Source organism: Xenopus tropicalis, chromosome 5, assembly GCF_000004195.4.
Source record: "Xenopus tropicalis strain Nigerian chromosome 5, UCB_Xtro_10.0, whole genome shotgun sequence".
NCBI lineage: Eukaryota > Metazoa > Chordata > Amphibia > Anura > Pipidae > Xenopus > Xenopus tropicalis.
In genome coordinates, this window is record NC_030681.2 from 44709513 (window position 1) to 44729694 (window position 20182).

Here is a 20182-nt window from a genome sequence, read left to right on the forward strand (position 1 = left end):
GAAACTATTGCAAATGATCTAACTATAATCTCTGATTATTCATACGTAGGAAATTGTTTTTACATTTGAAAAGTGATTAAATTCCTTGCCTCAAAATAAGCCTGTTTGACATTTAGAGCAGGTAATCTCTTTAAGGTGATATTGAAAGGCTATTTACAAATGCTTAATCAGAAATGCTAACATTTTGCATGGTTTGGGAATTATCTGTCAAACTTAGGTTTCTAGGAAATGTGTACGGTTTGGCAATGAATTCATATTCTTGGCAAGAGTATTATAACTCCTGATGATATACATTAAATATAAGTGTTTTTGATAAAGTTTATTAGGGTTTGTTAGGGTGTATTGGTTACGGTTTTTTCTTTCTGTAGGGTTTAAGGCTTTAATATATTATCTAACTGTATTCTTTTCATATAGCACTATGTTAAAATGAGAAGAAATATAAAGGAAATTGACAATCCTATGTGTATTTATCATTTATAGGTGCAAGAATTGCCGAGTATTCCCAGCTTTATGACCAGATTATCTTTCGCGACTCCCCCATAAGGATGCAAAAGGAAGCAAAGAAAGACTCCCACAAAGTAGCATCTCCAAGTTACTCTCCATTAAGCCCAACTTGCCAGCAACCGTCCTCTCCATCTAAATGGCAACAGCGAGGTAAATGTCTCCAATCAAATAGCACTGGTTTACAGTCTGTTAATGGAAGTGGGGCAGAATTTTATACATGGCCGGATGTAAAGGATTTTAAATCAAAAACGGATTTATCAGAACCTGGCTCTGGGTGCCCTCACAGAAACATTACAGCTGCTTGTTCAGTGCCATCTTTGTCAAAGTCATTACAGGATGCATCGCATGAGTCAAGGTGGAGTGGCGTAAGCCAGCAGCATAGTGAAAATGGACAAATGGTTTGTGCTTCTAATTCACCAGAAAGGATAGTGAATAAAGAACCTCAGCTTTATATTCGATCACAGTCTTCATCTAGTATGCTACATAACAGGACATCTGGCTCTCACAGACTGGCAACAAACTCACAGCGGTCAAAGCCCATCTTAAAACCTACAAGGCCTACAGATCTTGGTCATCTTGGATATGAAAGAAAATCCCAAATTGAAGACGACACCTCTGATCTTACCTTGCAAGATTCCCAGAAGGTTTTGGTCATGAACACACTGTCCTCTCTTAATGCTCAAATAGCTACGCTCAACTATTATGCTAACTTTAAGGATACTGATGGAGATGACGATGATGATGACTATGTAGAGATCAAGTCAGAAGATGAAGAGGATGAGTTAGAGACTGATTCTCATCAGGCTCTTAAAATGAGTGTAAAAGGAAAGCCAAATGTTACTCAGACTTACTGTAGTACAAATCCAACCTATTCCTTTAGCGTGCCCAGTACTCCAGTCAAGTCCTACAACAGCAAGGAACTCTCTGATGCACATATATTAGCCTATGACGATGCAGACAAACTAAATGACTATCTCTGGAGACCAACGCCTTCTAATCAGCAAAATATTGTTCAGTCACTTAGAGAAAAATTTCAGTGTCTCAGCTCAAGTAGTTTTGCTTAAAAACCATTTTAATTGAGTAATATGAAAATATGTGTATAGTATTACAGCTTTATATTGTGCCGCACAGTATAATAGTGCCTATATTTCACGTGGATATTTGTTTATTTCATGCATTTGCACTTGATGCATAGCAGTGTGATTTATGCATTTAGTCTTTGGCGCACAGGGTGTTTTCTCTACCAGGGTAATCAGGTGGGAAACAGCAGGGGTCACAAAGTTTTTATCTTCCCATCAATGCTTACATTAGAGTCCACCACATGTCCATGTTTTAACCACCACTGTTTTTGTCCTGAAAAATAGTAGCAGTTAAAATGACCCGTGTTCTTTTACCTTTGCATATTGATTGCTATTGAATGCATTAACCATCGGCCAGTAACAAACCAACTAATTTTCCACATAAATATGAAGCAGGGCCAGCCACTCTGGCCAAGCAGCTGTTACTGGTCTACAAATGATCAAATCTATTATTATTTTTCTGCAGTCTAGCAACTTTAAAAATGAAAATATACAGTTGCCAGTCAGACATGGTGCCAATAAAATCCATGGCATACTCCATTTTGGCCCAAGCAAAATTATCCTTAATTATCTATTAATGCAAGAATAGCCATTAGGTTCTTAATTGTTACCTTTGTTGGCCTAATTCCTACTATAGGCAGCCTTGGGCCTATGGTACAGAGACATAGGCAGATTTTTAAGTGTTTTGGTCTTTGTTTTTTTCAGTGCCAAAGGGGCAGTTTCAGGATGGCACATTTTAGGAAGAATACACAAAATCCTCCCTTGTGCCATAGACTTCAGTCTCCACTCAGGATTGACTGATGTATTTATGCTCTTAAAAATGTTTTGTATTTAAACTACAGATATAATGATAGTTAAAGGGACCAAAGCACTTTAATCATCTAATTTGTCTCCTCAACAAAATGAGTATGTGCTTCCATCTTGCCATGTATAAATTACATTTGCTTTTCTTTTGTCATTAAAATTTAGCACACAAGTAGGTCTCTGGGTCATGTCAGTGAAATCTCTGGTGCAGAAGCACTTTGAAGACAAAGAAGTACTATAACTGTCTATCTTTCTATACATCATTTAGTACCTAATGCATTTCTCTTCCAACGTATGTTTCACACAGCTTTTGCATGTAGAAGCATGTACAGCAGGTAGTTTACATTTAAACATGTGAGTGGGGCTTTAGGAGGTGTTAAACAGTATACTGTCCATACTTTCTCCTCCAATACAATTTCTTAGGGATTTATAGGATTCTCTGTATATGTGTATTTGTTATATGAGGGCCCATGACATCGTCATACAATAAAGAGGAGTGGCTCATATGTAATAACTAAATAGTCATAGTGGTAGTCCAAAAACGAAGTATGCCATAATAGCTGGCAAATGCTTTCTTTAGTCTTCCAGTTTTACACATTATTCATTATCATACATTTCTATTGTGATTGTACTTAAAAGTTGAGGCCACGCATCCTTGTGTGTATTTTACCAGTTCTCATGTACTCTATGTACAATTATAGGAGGACACCCTCAAATTATCACAGCATAAAGTCTTATATGTATGTATATGTGTATGTATATGTTTACTTTTCAAGGTCCAAATATGTGCACCGTATCTCCAACATTTTCACTAATGCCCATTCTGGGTGCCAAGAAAGAGGCAGGGATTACTAAGTTGGGGTAAACTATTAGCACTGGGCAAATTTGCCCATGGGCAGAATTTTTTTTACCTGCAGCTGGCTGAAAAACGCCAATAACTGATTGGTTGCTATGAGTTACTGCCCGTGAGCAAATTTGCCCAGTGTTGATAAATAGTCTCTTTCTCTGATCTACAGCTCAGTTCAGTTAGATTTCCCTTGATAAGTTAAATAAATCAAGTACTGTATGCATGTGCCTATTTCGCAGTAACTGGTCTTCAGAATTAGCTGGACACTAGCAGTAAAGTTTGGCATAAATGGTTAAGATATTATATGGTTTTTGTTCTAAGCAGGGCAAAATTCAAATGATCTCAGGATCAACAATTCTGCAGCAAACTGTGTGCTAAACTAGGGTCAATGATATTTGTAATAAAAGGCCAGTTGTGATGATGTATATTGTAAATGTAAACAATGTTTTTGTATTTGAAAAAAATACCTTGTAGTTATGGATGTAAAAAAATGTATTTCAGGCTGTGTAATTCATATGAATGCTTATGTAGATTAACAAGTCCTTCCGTTTTTCACAATAAATTCTAGATGAGCAATGCATGTTACAGATATCAGCTTTTACATGTCGCCTTTGAGCAAATGTATAAAAGGTTTTTTTTTTGTTTATAGATGTATTGTGTATATTTTGGGTCCTGTTGAGTGTTAAATTATTTTAGTTTGTGATTTTTTTTTTTCTATGAAAACCCAAATGGTGGCTGAGGTTAAGAGTCTTGTTTTTGTCTAATAAATAAATATTCTTTACAATTGGTATAACGTGTAGTGTGCTTTATATGCTTTCATTTTATGCTGATTTGGGGTCTAACTAAGGTGCATGTAAATGTAATTAATTCTGTTCTCTGTGAATTGTAAGTACAGGTATAGGATCCGTTATCCGGAAACCCGTTATTCAGAAAGCTCCGAATTACGGAAACGCTATCTCCCATAGACTCCATTTTAAAGAAATGATTCTAATTTTTAGAAGTTTTTTCCTTTTTCTCTGTTTTAATAAAACAGTACCTTGTACTTTATCCCAACTAAGGTATAATTAATCCTTATTGGAGGCAAAACAATCCTATTGGGTTTCATTGCCTTGTGTGAAGAAATTCATGTAAAATTATTATAACTGTTACAATATGTAAAATGTTAAACCACAGAACATGCCCTTTCCATTATGCTAACACTAAACAGATATCCTTGTACAAACCCCCCCTACCCCTGCAACCACCAAATGCTTTCTGCATTCACTGAGAGCTGCACCTCATCAGGATCTGGAGGGCCACAGGTTGGATATCCGTATATTAAGGAACCTGTCAGCAATATTGCTGTCATGTTACACATGCATTGTTGTTTCATGCTTTGCCTTTCATTTCATTTGTTCCCATCTCTCCCCCCGTAGTTTCCTCAGTTTTCTGCCTGTGTGGTTAACTCCACCCCCAGCAGTATCTCTAGACTCCATTTTATGTACACACATATATTTGCTGGAGTGGATCATATTATGATCTTTTGACTTATCTGAGTGTTCACTGTTATCAAGATCTTCACAGTTTGGAATAAGCTTCTCAATGATCTCCAAGGTGCCATTCTGATTGAGTCAACTGTCTGCCAACACTACTGAGGTTGTAAGTTATTGCTGTCTCAAGACAACTTGATAAGTTATAGAGATCACACTTGCAATGCTTAGATTGAAGAGGCAGAACAATTGCCACTAAGCCAAGTATTCGTTTGATTCATTTGTTTGATAATTCTAAGCATCTCAAATGCAGCTCCTTTCAACTGGATCTTATTGGGCAAACCCTGGGAGAGGCTCAGTGCAATACTCGGTACTATATGTCTCACTTCGCTGCCTCCTAAACTGGCCCAAGCTCACACCTTGTATGTCATGGCCTCTTCTACTTTTAGATTGTAAGCTCTTATGATCAGGGCCCACTTTCCCTTCTGTTTTAGTCAGTATTTGTACTTTGCATCTGTATACACTCTTCTATTACACAGATCTACATAAAATATTTCTGCTTATAAATAGTAATAATTATGCCTATAAATAATATAAAATAATTCCCCTGCCACGTGTACTAAAATACATTTACTGCAGTGGAGGGGGTGACAAGGAAAGGGGGTTATGAGCAGGAACACCATGCGGTAGTGGAGGGGGTGACCACTCTTAAACATCACAAATCACCACACCCTCATCCAGCATCTAGGATTAAAAATCTGATAATAGGGTTAGGCAGAAGAAGCAGTTCCAGCCCTGGTCCCAGGTCCCCATAATGGTATTTCTGATTTCAGTTAGTGCTAATTCTGTGCCTGTCTTCCCTGATAACCCTGTAGGTCTCTGCTTAAGGATAATGTCCCAGGGGGAGATTTAGTTGCTGCGATTTTTAAAAAGCGTGTTCCAGCAACAAGTCGCTCGTCTTTTCCTAATAAGCAAGAAATTAGCAATTACATTAATGAGAAATAACATTCAGTGCGTTGGGGAAGGCTAATGTCCCACGCAGAGATTAGTCGCTGCGATTTTTAAAAAGTGTGTTTCAGCGACAAGTTGCTCATTTTGCCTCTTCATAGAGAAGAATATAAATTGCCAGTACCTAAACCAACGATACTACTTCAAATTGCTTATCGCTCCGAATCGCTATGAAACCCTTTTTCGAGTGCTATCAAGAAAGGTGGTTACTTAATGGGTTATAAGTAGGGATGCACTGATTCCTGGATTCGGTTTCGGGAGTCGGGCTGAACCCAGCCTTTTTTTGAGTTATTTGGTTTTGGCCGAATCCACGTTCCCAGCTGAAATGAATCCGAATTTGTGCTAATTAGCATCCGGAATGGTGAAATGTTAGGGTGAAATTTTTTTTTTAGATTAGCATATGGTAATTATTCAGATTTGATTCAGGATTTGGCGAATCCGGCAGGGTGGGTTCAGCCAAACCCAAAAAAGTGGGTTCAGGGCATCCCTAATTGTAAGGCATGTAATTAAAAGTGACCAAATGCTCAATGGAACCAACTATATGAGATGAGCCAGATTTAGGCTGATGGCAGACGTGGTGTAGGGCTGATATTTTCAGCAAGCGGAAAAACGCTTGGCGAAAATACAGCCCTATGCCTGCTACTTGTACCTGCACCCGAATGAATGGAATACGCTCGGGTGCAGGCACATGTAGCTGATATACGCAAAAACACGCAAGAGAATGCAAAGTCTCACGTTTTTTTGCGTATATCAGCTACATGTGCCTGCACCCGAGCGTATCTCATTCATTTGCGTGCAGGCACAAGTAGCAGGCGTAGGGCTGTATTTTCGCCAAGTGTTTTTCCGCTTGCTGAAAATATCAGCCCTACGCCACGTCTGCCATCAGCCTTAAGTCTCAAGATAAACTTCTGATGTTGTTATGATTAATTAACGCTGCCAAAACAATGTGGTGACCCTTGGTTTAAATTCTATATTTCATACCTTGTTATTGAAGTTGGAACTAAGGGTAGGCAGAGTTCTGGCCTCTATGTAGCACCCAATGTCAGCATGGTGCATCAGTGACAATTGCTAAGGAGCAGGGGAAAAGGGGGTTGTGAGCAGGAGGGTGGTGCTGAATGTAAGAGGGGTTTGATGAGCAGGGGGCGTGCCTTGTGCTCAGTAAGCATTTGGCCTGGCACTGATCTTTAGTTCATGCAGTTGCAGTTGTTCAGGCAGTTAGCTCAAACAAAAGGAACAAGGGAAGGAAGTCATATACATGTATGGCCACTTGTATGGTATCTATAGATTCAGTATGCAGGCCAAGTATTTGGATATTGTAATAGATCTGTCAGGGTATCTTGTGCTATCAATAGACAAAATGTTGGCTAAAAACTGTATGGCATCTGATGCCAAATTAAAAAAAAAGAGAAATACAACAATTTACCACAATTTACAATACCATCTGGCACAGCCAGCATTTTGTAGAGGGCCCTAGAAGCTAGACATATAATACTTAGCTAATGAACAAAAATAATCATTTTGTGAAAGCCATTCCCTAGGAAAACATTTCATTGTGTAAATGACAGACCAGAATCAGTTAATACATATTATAATATGATACCCTAACTTAGGTAAGGTATACTTTGCAGTTTTGGGCTGTTGGACTGATTTCAGTTTTGGGGATAAAAGAATTTCTTTTTATATTGACTGGTGCTGCTCATGCTTTATTTCTAACAGGCTCTGGCGCGACTTATGATATGGCCATTATAATAGTTACCTAGATGATAATTATGTTGGTTTGAAAAACCCAACATACTGTTCTTCAACTTCAGCTTATTTTTCCACGTTTTCTTTCTTCTTAGCGCCCCCCCATTTTCTAAACGCTACTCCTCCTACAGTTTTAGGGGTACAACACTTTAACTCCCCACACATCTTCGCCCTATAGCGGAGCAGGTTGCTTGTGCTTTTCTAAGGGATCCCACCCCCCAAATTTTTCTGGCGCCGATCCGAACACCCCAATTTTCCCATTGACTTTAAAAGGAAAGTTTTTCAAACTGCTACCAGTCTTACAGCTTTGTATCTACACCCTCCAAACTTAAAAAAACATAATCATAGGGACCCCCCGAATAAAACAGCAACATTTGTTGGATGACCTAAAGTGGGAGGGGCCAATTCAACCTGCTGCCATTTTCACAGTAATAACACCAGGGTCCCCAAACTTTGCAGAGTTAGGCACCAGGTAACTGCAGTTCAAGGTTAGAAAATGTGGGCGGAGCCACAAACAGCCAATCAGATTTCACCTATTGAAATTTATTTTTTTTAAATGGGTTGAGCCACCAACCGCCAATCAGATTTTATTGACTTTCAATAGGGAAATTCAACCTGCTAGAAATTATTTCAGCCGGCACAACAAGTAAAGTGCAAGCGGGGCAAAACCCCTGCGTGTTTATTCAAAATCCAACCTGCTGCCATTCTCACAGTATTAACACCAGGGTCCCCAAACTTTTCACAGTTGGTCACTAGGGGACTGCAGTTTTAGTTTTGAAAAAGTTGGCGGAGTCCCCAACAGCCAATCAGATTTCACCTATTGAATTTTATTGGTTTGATGTCAGGATTCCCAAACTTTGCAGTCACTGGGTTACTATGTACTCAAGGTTAGAAAAATGGGCAGAAATTTCAACTGCTGCCATTCTCACATGTTTAATGCCAGGGTCCCCAAACTTTGCACAGTTTGTCACTGGGTGACTACGTTCCACGATTAGAAAAGTGGGCGGGGCCAACAACAGATCAGATTTTACCTATAGACTTCATACATTTAAATTTATACTGCTGCCATTCTTTTAATATTAATACTAAGGCCCTTAAACTTTGCAGATTTAGTCACCAGGTAACTGCAGTTCAGAGTTAGAAAAAGTGGGTGGAGCCACCAACAGCCAATCAGATTATACCTATTGACTTTCAATGGGAAAATTCAACCTGCTGCCATTCTCAGAATATTAACATCAGGGTCAATAGGGGACTGCATTTTTAGGTTTTAAAAAGTGGGTGGAGTCACCAACAGCCAATCAGGCTTCATTGAATTTTTTTTGGTTTAAATTTAAATGCTGTTTAAATTTAAATTAATACTAAGGCCCTTAAACTTTGCAGAGTTAGTCACCAGGTAACTGCAGTTCGGAGTTAGAAAAAGTGGGTGGAGCCACCAACAGCCAATCAGATTATACCTATTGACTTTCAATGGGAAAATTCAACCTGCTGCCATTCTCAGAATATTAACATCAGGGTCAATAGGGGACTGCATTTTTAGGTTTTAAAAAGTGGGTGGAGTCAGCAACAGCCAATCAGACTTCATTGAATTTTTTTTGGTTTAAATTTAAATGCTGCCTTTCTCAAACTATTTATGCCAGGGTTCCAAAACTTTTCACATTCAGTCACTGGGGGTCAGAAATAGTGGGCGGAGCCACCAACAGCCAATCACATTTCATTGATTGATTTTAGTGGGGAAATTTTAACTGCTGCCATTCTCACACGTTTAATGCCAGTGTCCCCAAACTTTTCACAGCTGGTCACTGGGGGGACAAAGGTTAAAGGTTATGAAAAGTGGGCGGAGCCACCAACATCTAATGCATTTCCACCCATAAAATTTCATTGGTTTATATTTAAACTGCCATTATTTAAGTATTAATTCTGTTGAATGTTGCGGTTCAAAGGTAGAAATAGTGGGCGGAGCCGCCAACAGCCAATCACATTTCACCTACCGTATATACTCGAGTATAAGCCGAGTTTTTCAGCACTAAAAATGTGCTCAAAAAGTAACCCTCGGCTTATACTCGAGTATACCTCCCTCCACTTGTGTCCGTCCTGCACATAACGCGCTCGAACCCCCTTGCTTGGCCGCCGTGTATAGTGATGAGTCGCTGTGCTGATCTGCCAGCTGGAACATATCTGCCACCTGGTACGTTGCGTAGCGTGTGCGCGCATGGACACCGTGCACTCCGTTCACTCTCCTGCCGACTCTTGATCTGACGATGCAATGCGCACACACTCACCTCCGAGCGCATTACATCGTCAGATCAAGAAGAATGCTCCTGGCCCCGCTTCCTGGTCCGGACAGTGCTGGTAAAGAACTGCCTGCAGATTATGTGGCTGGCAGATCAGCACAGCGACTCATCACTATACATGGCGGCCAACACCTGCGCAAAAACTCACTTGTCCCAGATACTGTACATAATTCAGAAGAGTTCCTTAACCTTGCGTGCACGGACTCACCTCCATCCATGGGGGGCGGGTTCAAGATCAGCGCACGGCCAATCACAAGTTGCCCAGTTCGGTCGCAGCGCATTGTGGGATATGTAGTTCTAAGGAGGCGATTGGCGCACGGATGGGCTTGTCATGAGTGGCAGTCTCTGGCCACTAACAAGGAGGGGAAGGAGGGGAGTTCTTAAGGCAGTGGGGGTCAAGGGGAAGCAGGATGGGACCAGCAAGTGGCAAGTCATTGGTGAGTGGGAGTGGAAGTGTGGTGGCCATTGTAACTGTATAATAAGAGTGTAAGCTCTTCGGGACAAGCCATTAGTTTAGTACCCCCTCCCCTGATCTACCTAGACACACATCCATTCACGGGGGGCAGGGGGGGGTTGGGTGCGCGTTACATCTTCTTGGCACTTCAGCAGAATGGCTGCTAACAGGACTTCCCCTTTATACTGTATGTAAAGAAGATTTATGCACCAAGCAAGTCCTTTTTACACTGCCTACACTACAAAGACACCTGCCTTTTGCTTTTACATCAACTGTGATTTGTGTTTCTTCCTGTGTGAAACCACACACAAATACAGTCTGATGAATACAAAAAAATAACAAAAGAAAAGTCAGAGAATTTTACGGCCCTAATGACTCAGGCTCAGCCATAAAGCAGAGCTGCTGTACTGCAATCACAAGACTGATTTTCAAAATGTAATTAGTATGGCAGCTTCCTTAGCGTTCCCAAACTTGCTTTTGTCTGCTACTGTAGCATTTTTCTTTTCCTAAAGTTATCCATTTATTTATCTGTTATTTATTTGATTATTGAAACTTAGCAGTAGCGGCTGCATTTCCCACCCTAGGCTTATACTCGAGTCAGTAAGTTTTTCCAGTTTTCTTAGGTAAAATTAGGTACCTCGGCTTATACTCGGATCGGGTTATACTCGAGTATACACGGTATTTACTTTCAATGGTGTAATGTAAAATGCTGTCAGTCCCACAACTTTTCCACCTGAGTCCCCAAACTTTGCAGAGTTGGTCACTGGGGGCCTGCAGTTTAAAAATAGCAAAAGGGGGTTGGGCCGCTAACAGCCAATCAGATTTCATTCATTGAACTTATGCCAGGGTGCACACTGTTTGTCATGGGGTGACTTCGACTCAAGGTTACAAGGTTAGAAAAAGGGGCACACCCACCAACCACAATTCACCTATTGACTTTTATTGGTTTAAATTTAAACTGCTGCCATTCCTTAATTATTAATCCTATGGTCCCTAAACTTTGCAGAGTTAGTCACTGGGTAACTGCAGTTTCAGGTCAGAAAAAGTGGGCAGAACCACCAACTGCTAATCAGATGTCACTCATTGACTTTCAGTAGGAACATTTAAATTACTGCCATTCAGACACTATTAAAGCCAGGGTCCCCAAACTTTGCACTGTGGTTTTTACTATATAACTGTGGTTCCAGGTAAGAAAAACTGCGTGGAGCCAACAACAGATCAGATTTCATTCAGTAACTTCACGTTTTTAAAACCAACATGAAGTTTGTTCTCAAACTTCCATTTCTAGTTAACCTTATCATTACTAGAGAAGGGTATTCTTAAATCAGCCCCATAGCACAATTTATGGTAAATGCATTTGGGCTCACACACAAGTCCAATACACCCTTATTTGAAATATACTTTCAGCCATTGACCATATCATGCAGTAGGGCTGCAAACATGGGTATAATATTATACAGTTTGGCATTAAAAAATCTGAATTATATTGTAACATGGTGCTTTTGTGTTCAACCATAGAGCCTTACAGAGAATATGACATCATAACATCTGTGGCTACTAAAGCAAATAAAGTGCTGTCTTGTATAAAAAAGGGCATTGACTCAAGGGATGAGAACATAATTTTGCCCCTTTATAGGTCCCTGGTAAGGCCTCACCTTGGGTATGCAGTGCAGTTTTGGGCTCCAGTCCTTAAGAAGGATATTAATGAGCTGGAGAAAGTGCAGAGACGTGCAACTAAACTGGTTAAGGGGATGGAAGATTTAAACTATGAGGTTAGACTGTCGAGGTTGGGGTTGTTTTCTCTGGAAAAGAGGCGCTTGCGAGGGGACATGATTACTCTGTACAAGTACATTAGAGGGGATTATAGGCAGTTGGGGGATGTTCTTTTTTCCCATAAAAACAATCAGCGCACCAGAGGTCACCCCTTTAGATTAGAGGAAAGGAGCTTCCATTTGAAGCAGCGTAGGTGGTTTTTCACGGTGAGGGCAGTGAGGCTGTGGAATGCCCTTCCTAGTGATGTGGTAATGGCAGATTCTGTTAATGCCTTTAAGAGGGGCCTGGATGAGTTCTTGATCAATCAGAATATCCAAGGCTATTGTGATACTAATATCTACAGTTAGTACTAGTGGTTGTATATATAGTGTATGTATGTGAGTGTATAGATTGGTAGGTGTGGGTTAAGTGTGCTGGTTTTACTTGGATGGGTTGAACTTGATGGACACTGGTCTTTTTTCAACCCTATGTAACTATGTACTATGTAACTATGTAACTATAATACAGAGAATGCATAAAACATATATAATCAACCAATGATTGAATTTATTATTAGAAAGTCAATACTAACGAACAAAGGCTTTTGAAGAAAGATTTTACAGTCCTGATTGTAGTTATAAAGTTGATTCAGGCTTTACAGTTAAAGCTAAATTTTATTGAACAGAGTATAAAAGTTCAACGCGTATACATAAATTTATGGCCATACTGCCCATGATCCACCCAAAACCCACCCTTTCTAGGACAGTCCTGTCAACAGTTTGGCAAGAACAGTCTGCTGCCCAGATTATAAATTTATCTTCAATTCCAACTCCTATAACTGTAATTATAGAAGCCTGCAGACTGCAAAGGAGCCACCCTTAAGTCTAGCTGAGAGCCTGACTTACACCGGTCTTCACCGACGCCCTTTTGGGGCCCCGGAACTTTCTGCTGCGGTACTGTACCATTCTCATTTCTCTGCTACCATCTCTAAATTCTGCCTCAGAACTGATGGTGAAAAAGTATCTTCTGTAGGAATCTTCTCTGTCTTCAGTACATGTAACCCTGTCATTCTTAACATGTCTGCCTGTGCATTTTTCTGCTGTTCCACATCATAATCCATGAAGGTTTTGCTATCCCATCTGATATAAAAACTGGAGGAAGAAAATAAATTAAACAATGTCATATAAAATATATGTGTGGCAAAAGAGTTTTTATGAAAAGGCACCATGATTTTTTACAAGCAATCTCCACACATATCCCACACAAAGCTAAGTGACAACCTTAAAGGAAAAGGAAAGGCTAAGTCACTTGGGGGTGCCAAAATGTTAGGCACCCCCAAGTGACTTTAATCGCCTACCTTGTACCCCAGTCTGGTGCCCCTGTACGGAGAGAACAGCACCAGCCCGGGGTACCTGTAGAGCTTCCTCCTTCCGGCTTTGTTTTGCAAGGACTACACGACAATAGAGTGAAGAGCCAACTTCTCTGTTAAAGTTCGGCTTTTCACTCTACTGCGCATGTGCGCGCGAGCGAAGACGGAAGGAGAAAGCACTACAGCTACCCGAGCTGCTGCTGTTCTCTCCGAACAGGGGCACCAGCCCGGGGTAAAAGGTAGGCGATTTAAGTCAATTGGGGGTGCCTAACATTTTGGCACCCCCAAGTGACTTTGCCTTTCCTTCTCCTTTAAGGTCAAGGGCATACAGAGCATTGGTTCTGCAACTCTCAGCCTGCATTTTTTCTGTCTAAAAATTCCCAAACAGACATTTTTGGCCCAACCTCTGCTCTGTATACTTGCACTCAAGGAGAAGCTGTACTTTTCAGTGCAGAAGAAACGCAGGCTGAGAGCAGTGGAGCCGCTCACTGTGTGCTCTTGGCCAAAAACAATAGCTGACTCTAAGAGGTAATTTTAAGTCAACTGTTTTGCACTAAGACTGCCTTTAAAAGAACAACTAAATGTTAAATAAAAATATACTTACATCAAGCAGACTATTAGAGCTATCACCAGGAGAGTGCAAATAATAAGAACAGCCACTGCTATATATAATGTCAAGTCTCTATCTGGAGCAGGGGGTTCATATGGTGGCAACGTCTCTCGGCTGGCTTCTGTGGGTCTAGTGGTATTTACCACTATAAAAGAAAAACAGAACAACATTAATGAAGACAATGTAAACATGCAATTCTTTATAGTGGCAAATGTAGATTTTTACTGTTCACTAATTATATATACAAATTGATCTATTTCCCACATAAACACTGTATACCATATGTACCTTCTACTTTAAAATCCACTTTGCTGATTGGGAACCTTGTTATCCTTGATCTTGCAGTGCAAGAATAATCCCCAACATCCTTGAAGTCAGCTAAATATTTAACATAGTTCGGCTGGGAGAAAGTCTGTATAGGAATCACTGTCGAATGTTGTTTCTAAAAAACAAAAAGAGAACCATAGTTTCATCAGTAGCAGTGGAGAACTCTGACATCATACAAATATATAAGCAGCTACTAATAATAGCCCAAATAATAAATCCTCAGCAACATCACCTTTAATGGTGGTGGCCACTTGAACCCTATACTTCACTAGCTTAACCAAGTCAAAAGAAAAACCCCAAGGTGGCAAAGATAAAATCCAAGCACTGTATACTAATCAGGGAAAAAAAAGAACAGTGCTAGCACTGGGCAACTTCATTTAAAAACCAAGAAAAAAAGAAAGGGCAGGGTAAATGTTTTTACATGCCCCCCATGCAGCAATTATATTTAATTTCAAAATACCTTTTCAAGTATGTATTCCATTTCATCATGGATTTCATGATGAAATGCTACACTGCAATCAAAATTCAGGTCTGCCTCCTCTTCAACTTGAATTTCTCGAGCTAGAAGATATCAAAATAAGAAAAATCATTTTAGTCTTTTCCACTACATTCCCTGTCTTTCTATGAAAAAAGGTTTTCTCAATGTACAACAATATCTACTATTCGTGATGAGAGATTCTATTAATACCTTTAAGAGTGACTTGTACGATTTCTTGAACAAGCATATCCAAGGCTATTGTGATCTGAACATCCAAAGCTAGTTAGTATAGGTATTGGTATATATAGTATATACTGTATGTGAGTGTATAGATAGGTCTGTATAAATATGTGTATATATGTATGCTGGGGTTTGTTTGGAGGGGTTGAACTTGATGGTTTTTTTCAGCTTAATTTAACTATGCATCAATTACAGGGTAAAACTGCACTAGAGAGCTGGATAATAATAATATGCTTATTAGATATAAAAATACAAGAATATTGATTAATGATGCCTCTATATAATAATAATGGACCAAGCGAACTGTGCAGATATACTTACTTTCACATGGCAGTATTTTTTGAACACAGTTTGAGTATCCTTCACAAGGTGTGCAGGGTTCTTTAGTCCTTAGATCTGTAAAAATATTAATAAAGGTAATGAATAATTGTTTTTCTGATAAAGGAACTGCCACACCCAGGCCCGGACTGACAATTTATGGATTCTGGCAAGTGCCAGAGGTACTGCTATAAAATGCCACAGAGAGTCACTAATTATTGGACTGGTGGGGAGCTGTTTGGGCCTCTGTGTACTTGAAATAACAGGGCCTATACTGAAACCCATTCCAGTGCTGGTAACAATTACAGAGCTTGAAATGTTATTGCTTATAAGGTAAAAAGAAACCCAATGTATACATTAAGGGGGAGATTTAGCAACATTCGAGTCTGATTTTTGTTCACAATTTGAGATTTTTTTGCACTAAAAAATTTGAATTATTTTTTTTTTAATCCAGAAAATTTGAAGTATTCAGACAAGTTTTCCTTATTAATAAATAAGCGAGCATTCAATATGCAAGTTTATTTGATTTCGAAGAACAAAATCGAATTCACAAACTCGAAAATTTATATATAATTTTCACAAATCATTTTTTGTAGTGGGAGGTTTCATAGTTAGATATGTTCACATGAAAAGGTACCATGATACAGCTACATGTTACTCTGCAATTAATAACAATACGTTTTTTGATAACTTACCAGAACATTTTCCTTTATTGCAGTGACACAATGGACATTTATTTATCAAATCTAAGGGAAAAAAAAACAATATATTTGTTAGCGCTTTGTCCATTACATAGCTTAGTACATGCAGAAATAGTATAAAAAAAATTTGGGGCTAGCCACACTAAATATAAATGAATACACAGCCTTGTTAATCGTATATTTTTTTTATTTTGTCCTTGCCTACTAACTTACCAATACAATGTGTGTCTGAGCCTCCAGCACACACCATAAGTTCCTCTTTACATGTGTCACAGTTTGTCACTTTGTCCAGTAAGATTCCTTAAAATAAGGAAAACATTATTACAATTATGTAATACTCATATAAACATATATATATGTTAGGTGTCACTAAAAATTGTGGATTATCAAACACAGGTGGCCTTTAAATGAAAATCCCTGTATCCCTTTGTAATTGGCAATAAGGTACACTATATCCAATCTATAAGCAGTGCCACCATAGAAAGAGACCCAGCATGCATTCCATATAGAATGATTAATTGTGTCCAGGATACTACTCCTTGAACTATATGGTTAATTGATTGTTACAACAATGTATAATTGTGTATGAGAGCTATGAGTGAAGTCTAGATCCCAAAGAGGAACTTTAAACAATACAATCTAAAAGCATTTGCTCTAAGAACATTTTTCCAGTATGTAAAGGGTGGTCATGATGTACTGAACCTGCAATAAATTTGTTCTACTTACCACAATTGTCCTCTGGAAAAGAAAAAAGAAAAAGACAAGAGTTATGAGAAGCAGGACATGCACAATAAACTAATCAGCAAGTCAAATCAAGCATCAATAACTGCAATGTTTAGAACAGGTAGGAAATTAGTATAAGTTAAAGGGGAGTCTTGGAATAAGCAAGTGTAGTATATTATATTATACACAATAAAATATCAATGTATCTGCAACAAGTACAACATTTTCTAGCATTTGTAGTTTTTATATATAAATATTTATTTGGCTGTTTGTCTATGACATGTAACCCCTTGAAAACCTGTCATGGCCACATGCTTGGAGAGAACCAAGTGCCAAGTTAGAAAAACCAGTAAATCACATCCCATCAAGCGAATACAAAATGTATTTGGAGAAACCTCCAGTGGGTGGTAAAGTCCACCTGACTGCTACCAGCATGAGGGTATGGTTTAATAAAAAATAGCTGTTTAATAATCAGTTCCGGGGTACAACAGTCAATAGTACACATGCATATAAAATAGGGGAGCTAGAGATTCTGTATATTTCATTTCTGTGTCTGTAAGTAAACACTATATTCATGTTTATAAGAATAACTTTGATGCAACTTACCTTTCTTATTAGGGCATTTGCCTAAAATAAGGGTGAAAAAAGAAAAATTAGAAAAATTGTTTCTGCAGAATCAGTAAATTCACAATAATGCAATTGCAAATATATTTATTTATACAAATTATTAGTTGCCGATATATTTTACAATAACATGTTATAACGGTAAAAACTACTTACGATCTTCGAAACTAGTAAAAATCTCTTCCACTGATTGTGCTAGCTCTTTGAAACTGGGAGTGAGGTCTTCGACTATATTTAAAGCTATAAAAAGAACAGTTATTTAGTAAATAAAGACACAATACTAAATAATTGTAGTTACTAAATTAAATAATATGTATAGGATCATTCAAATTTCTAGGCAGTGTTGGCAGTTTGGGTACTTAGGTAACATATTTTAAGATTCATAACTAATCTTTACAAATTAAAAGCTAATGATATAGTTACATTAAAATCAAAAGATTTTAGGTCTAATTTATAAAGTCTTTGGAACAAAGTTTTTAAACAAACGGATTAAGGTGGTGAGACGCACACAGGGGGGGGGGGGGGGCATTCTCTGGAGTGCCCTGTATGGTTTATGTCATTAAGATGCGGCAACTGGGGAAGTGTGAAATACATGAGAAAATAAAAAAGGCCACTAGGCGCCAATAAATATTGTGTTGCATTGTGAATTATGAAATGTGCTCTGGTGCAAGGTTGAGAACAAAGTTTGACCTGCATATGCCCTAAGTGCCCTAAATGCCCTAATTCTACTCCACAGAGTTATAATAATTGTTCCAAGGGCAATTAACTGGAGGCCCTTAGTTTTATAAACTTTTTTTCAAAAGGGTTCTGTTTGGTAATAGGAAAGTTATAATTACCTGTCTTGTCATCATTAAACTCCTTTTCCAGCTTATTTTGTATCTTGGTCAACTTCCTCTTATATTCTGAAAAAAGCATTTCCATCCCGAATCTGTCTGCAAAGTAAAATAAATGATACGTTATTAGACTCCCTTGTCTGTAGTTATGAGTGAGTGTAAATTCTACAGCCTATGTTGCCTTCATAGCAGAATATCTGGTTAATACTTAAGGCTGATTTCCTTCTAATTTTATATATAGGACAGGATTATGCAGGGTCAATATTTTACAGTGTTATCAGGCAACACCTAATGCACTCTGTATGGATAATGGACGACCCAATAATCTAAAGTAGTTAACAAAGTAAATCTTTAATAGCATATTTATATTCATGCAATGCTGTTAGTTAATTCTATAAAGATGGCCAAACAGGGTAAGATCCGCTTGTTTGGCGAGGGCACCAATAGAGCAAATCTTCTCCCAATATGCCCACCTAAGGTGGGCGATATCATAATAATTTATGGGGGTATAGCATTCGTCTGACGCACATACCCTGCTGAATTGGTCTAAAGGACCTTAACACCATGAGTAATGGTTCCTAAAATTTGGTTTAGTAAATTATCATTTACAACGTATAAGGCCTCACACGGCAAAATATAATTTAATATCAAGAGAGCAAAATCCTTTTAATATTTTAGTAAAATGGCTCAGCTTATCTATTTTCCAATAATGATACTGCTTAAGCATATGTAAAAGAAAACATAAAATTGTAAAACTCAATAAATAGAAATGTTTTTAAGATTTTAAAGAGTGTAAACCTTCCAAAAAATGTAGGATTTTTTTTGTTCAATGTTTATTCCACTGGTGTAATAGCGCATACATGAAGGAACTTCAGTGCAACTTACCAATTGTCTTCTGCTGGTACCGGGTTTTTACCAAATCAGCAAACTCTTGAATAAAATTCCTAATAGCATAAAAATTCTCTCTCTTTCTCCAGTACAAATCTTCAGCAAAATATAGGAACTTATTCTCTATTTCCTTTGTACTTGGTTCACAGCTTAAACATGATGAAGCTGGGAGAACATTTACTGTAAGTAAATAAAGTAAAATGCAAAATAAAAAGGTTTTTGATAAAAATATCATGATAATATAAATAGATGTTGCTTGCTGGTCTTGTCAGCAATGAAATGATTAGCTACAAGACAGCAGAACGCTTATCTGTATTCTCTTAACTGTCTTGTGATGTCACAATGCCTGACCTTTACACTTAAGAAAACATCACTATGCCATTATGATGTCACAGTGACTGACCTTTACCCCAAAAGAAGTCATGCTATGTGATGTTATAATAACTGATGCTTACTATTTTACACTGGCCATCAGCCATGCAACTTTTTAAATGCTAAATGGGCCAGATTAGCAGCATTTTATTGATAAGTTATCAATTGTTTCACAATATCATTACTAATGAATAAAAGTTTTGAAAAGCATGGAAAATAAAATTATATTATAATCATTTTCTTTGAAACAGAAGGGTTAATTTGTCATCCTTTTAGAAATCTTTGAGTCTATGTGTGTGCACTATTGTACAGGAATGGGGGGGAGCATAGATAACTGCTGCATCAAGGGAAAACACAAAATCCCAGTCTGACTCTCTATTTATTTTGTTAACGCCATTTTCTAAACGCTACTCCTCCTACAGTTTTAGGGGTACAATACCCAAACTCCCCACACATCTTCGCCCTATAGCGGAGCAGGTTGCTTGTGCTTTTCTAAGCGATCCCGCCCCCTGTCTTTTTGTGGCGCCGCTCCGAACACCCCAATTTTTCCATTGACTTTGACAGGGAAGATTTTCAAACTGCTGCCACACTTACAGCTTTGAAGCTACACCCCCCAAACTTGAATCACATAATCATGGGGTCACCCTGAACGAAACAGCGACATTTGTTGGATGACCCCAAAGTGGGAGGGGCCAACAACAGCCAATCAAATTTTACCCATTGACTTTAATAGGGAAATTGAAAC

General features: G+C 38.5%; 2 protein-coding genes across 5 annotated transcripts in view; one reads left to right on the forward strand and one right to left on the reverse strand.

Moving 5' to 3' along the window:
• plekhg1 (pleckstrin homology and RhoGEF domain containing G1) overlaps positions 1-4024 on the forward strand; it is a 127189-nt gene extending 123165 nt beyond the window's left edge. For all 4 annotated transcript variants that reach the window (XM_018094254.2, XM_018094253.2, XM_031901989.1 and 1 more), the window contains one exon: positions 481-4024. In XM_018094254.2, the coding sequence (XP_017949743.1) occupies positions 481-1568 (1088 nt within the window). In that variant the 3' untranslated portion in view covers positions 1569-4024. The remainder of the gene's footprint in view (positions 1-480) is intronic.
• An 8584-nt stretch (positions 4025-12608) lies between these two features.
• On the reverse strand, positions 12609-19879 carry LOC116411086. Its single transcript, XM_031902985.1, has 11 exons — positions 19063-19879; positions 18181-18276; positions 17501-17584; positions 17327-17347; positions 16724-16735; positions 16211-16297; positions 15992-16042; positions 15300-15374; positions 14721-14821; positions 13928-14375; positions 12609-13105 (listed from the first exon to the last, which is right to left on the reverse strand). The coding sequence occupies exons 1-10, from the start codon at positions 19298-19300 to the stop codon at positions 14187-14189; spliced, it is 954 nt and encodes a 317-aa protein (XP_031758845.1). The 5' UTR covers positions 19301-19879; the 3' UTR covers positions 12609-13105; positions 13928-14186.
• Between the last annotated feature and the right edge of the window lie 303 nt (positions 19880-20182).

Coding starts and splice junctions, on each gene's coding strand:
- LOC116411086 (XM_031902985.1), bottom strand. CDS start 19,300: ATGATATTTTTATCAAAAACCTTTTTATTTTGCATTTTACTTTATTTA. Junction 18,277..19,062: donor GTACCAGCAGAAGACAATTG/GTAAGTTGCACT, acceptor TTTACTTTGCAG/ACAGATTCGGGATGGAAATG. Junction 14,376..14,720: donor TGGAATACATACTTGAAAAG/GTATTTTGAAAT, acceptor TTTGTTTTTTAG/AAACAACATTCGACAGTGAT.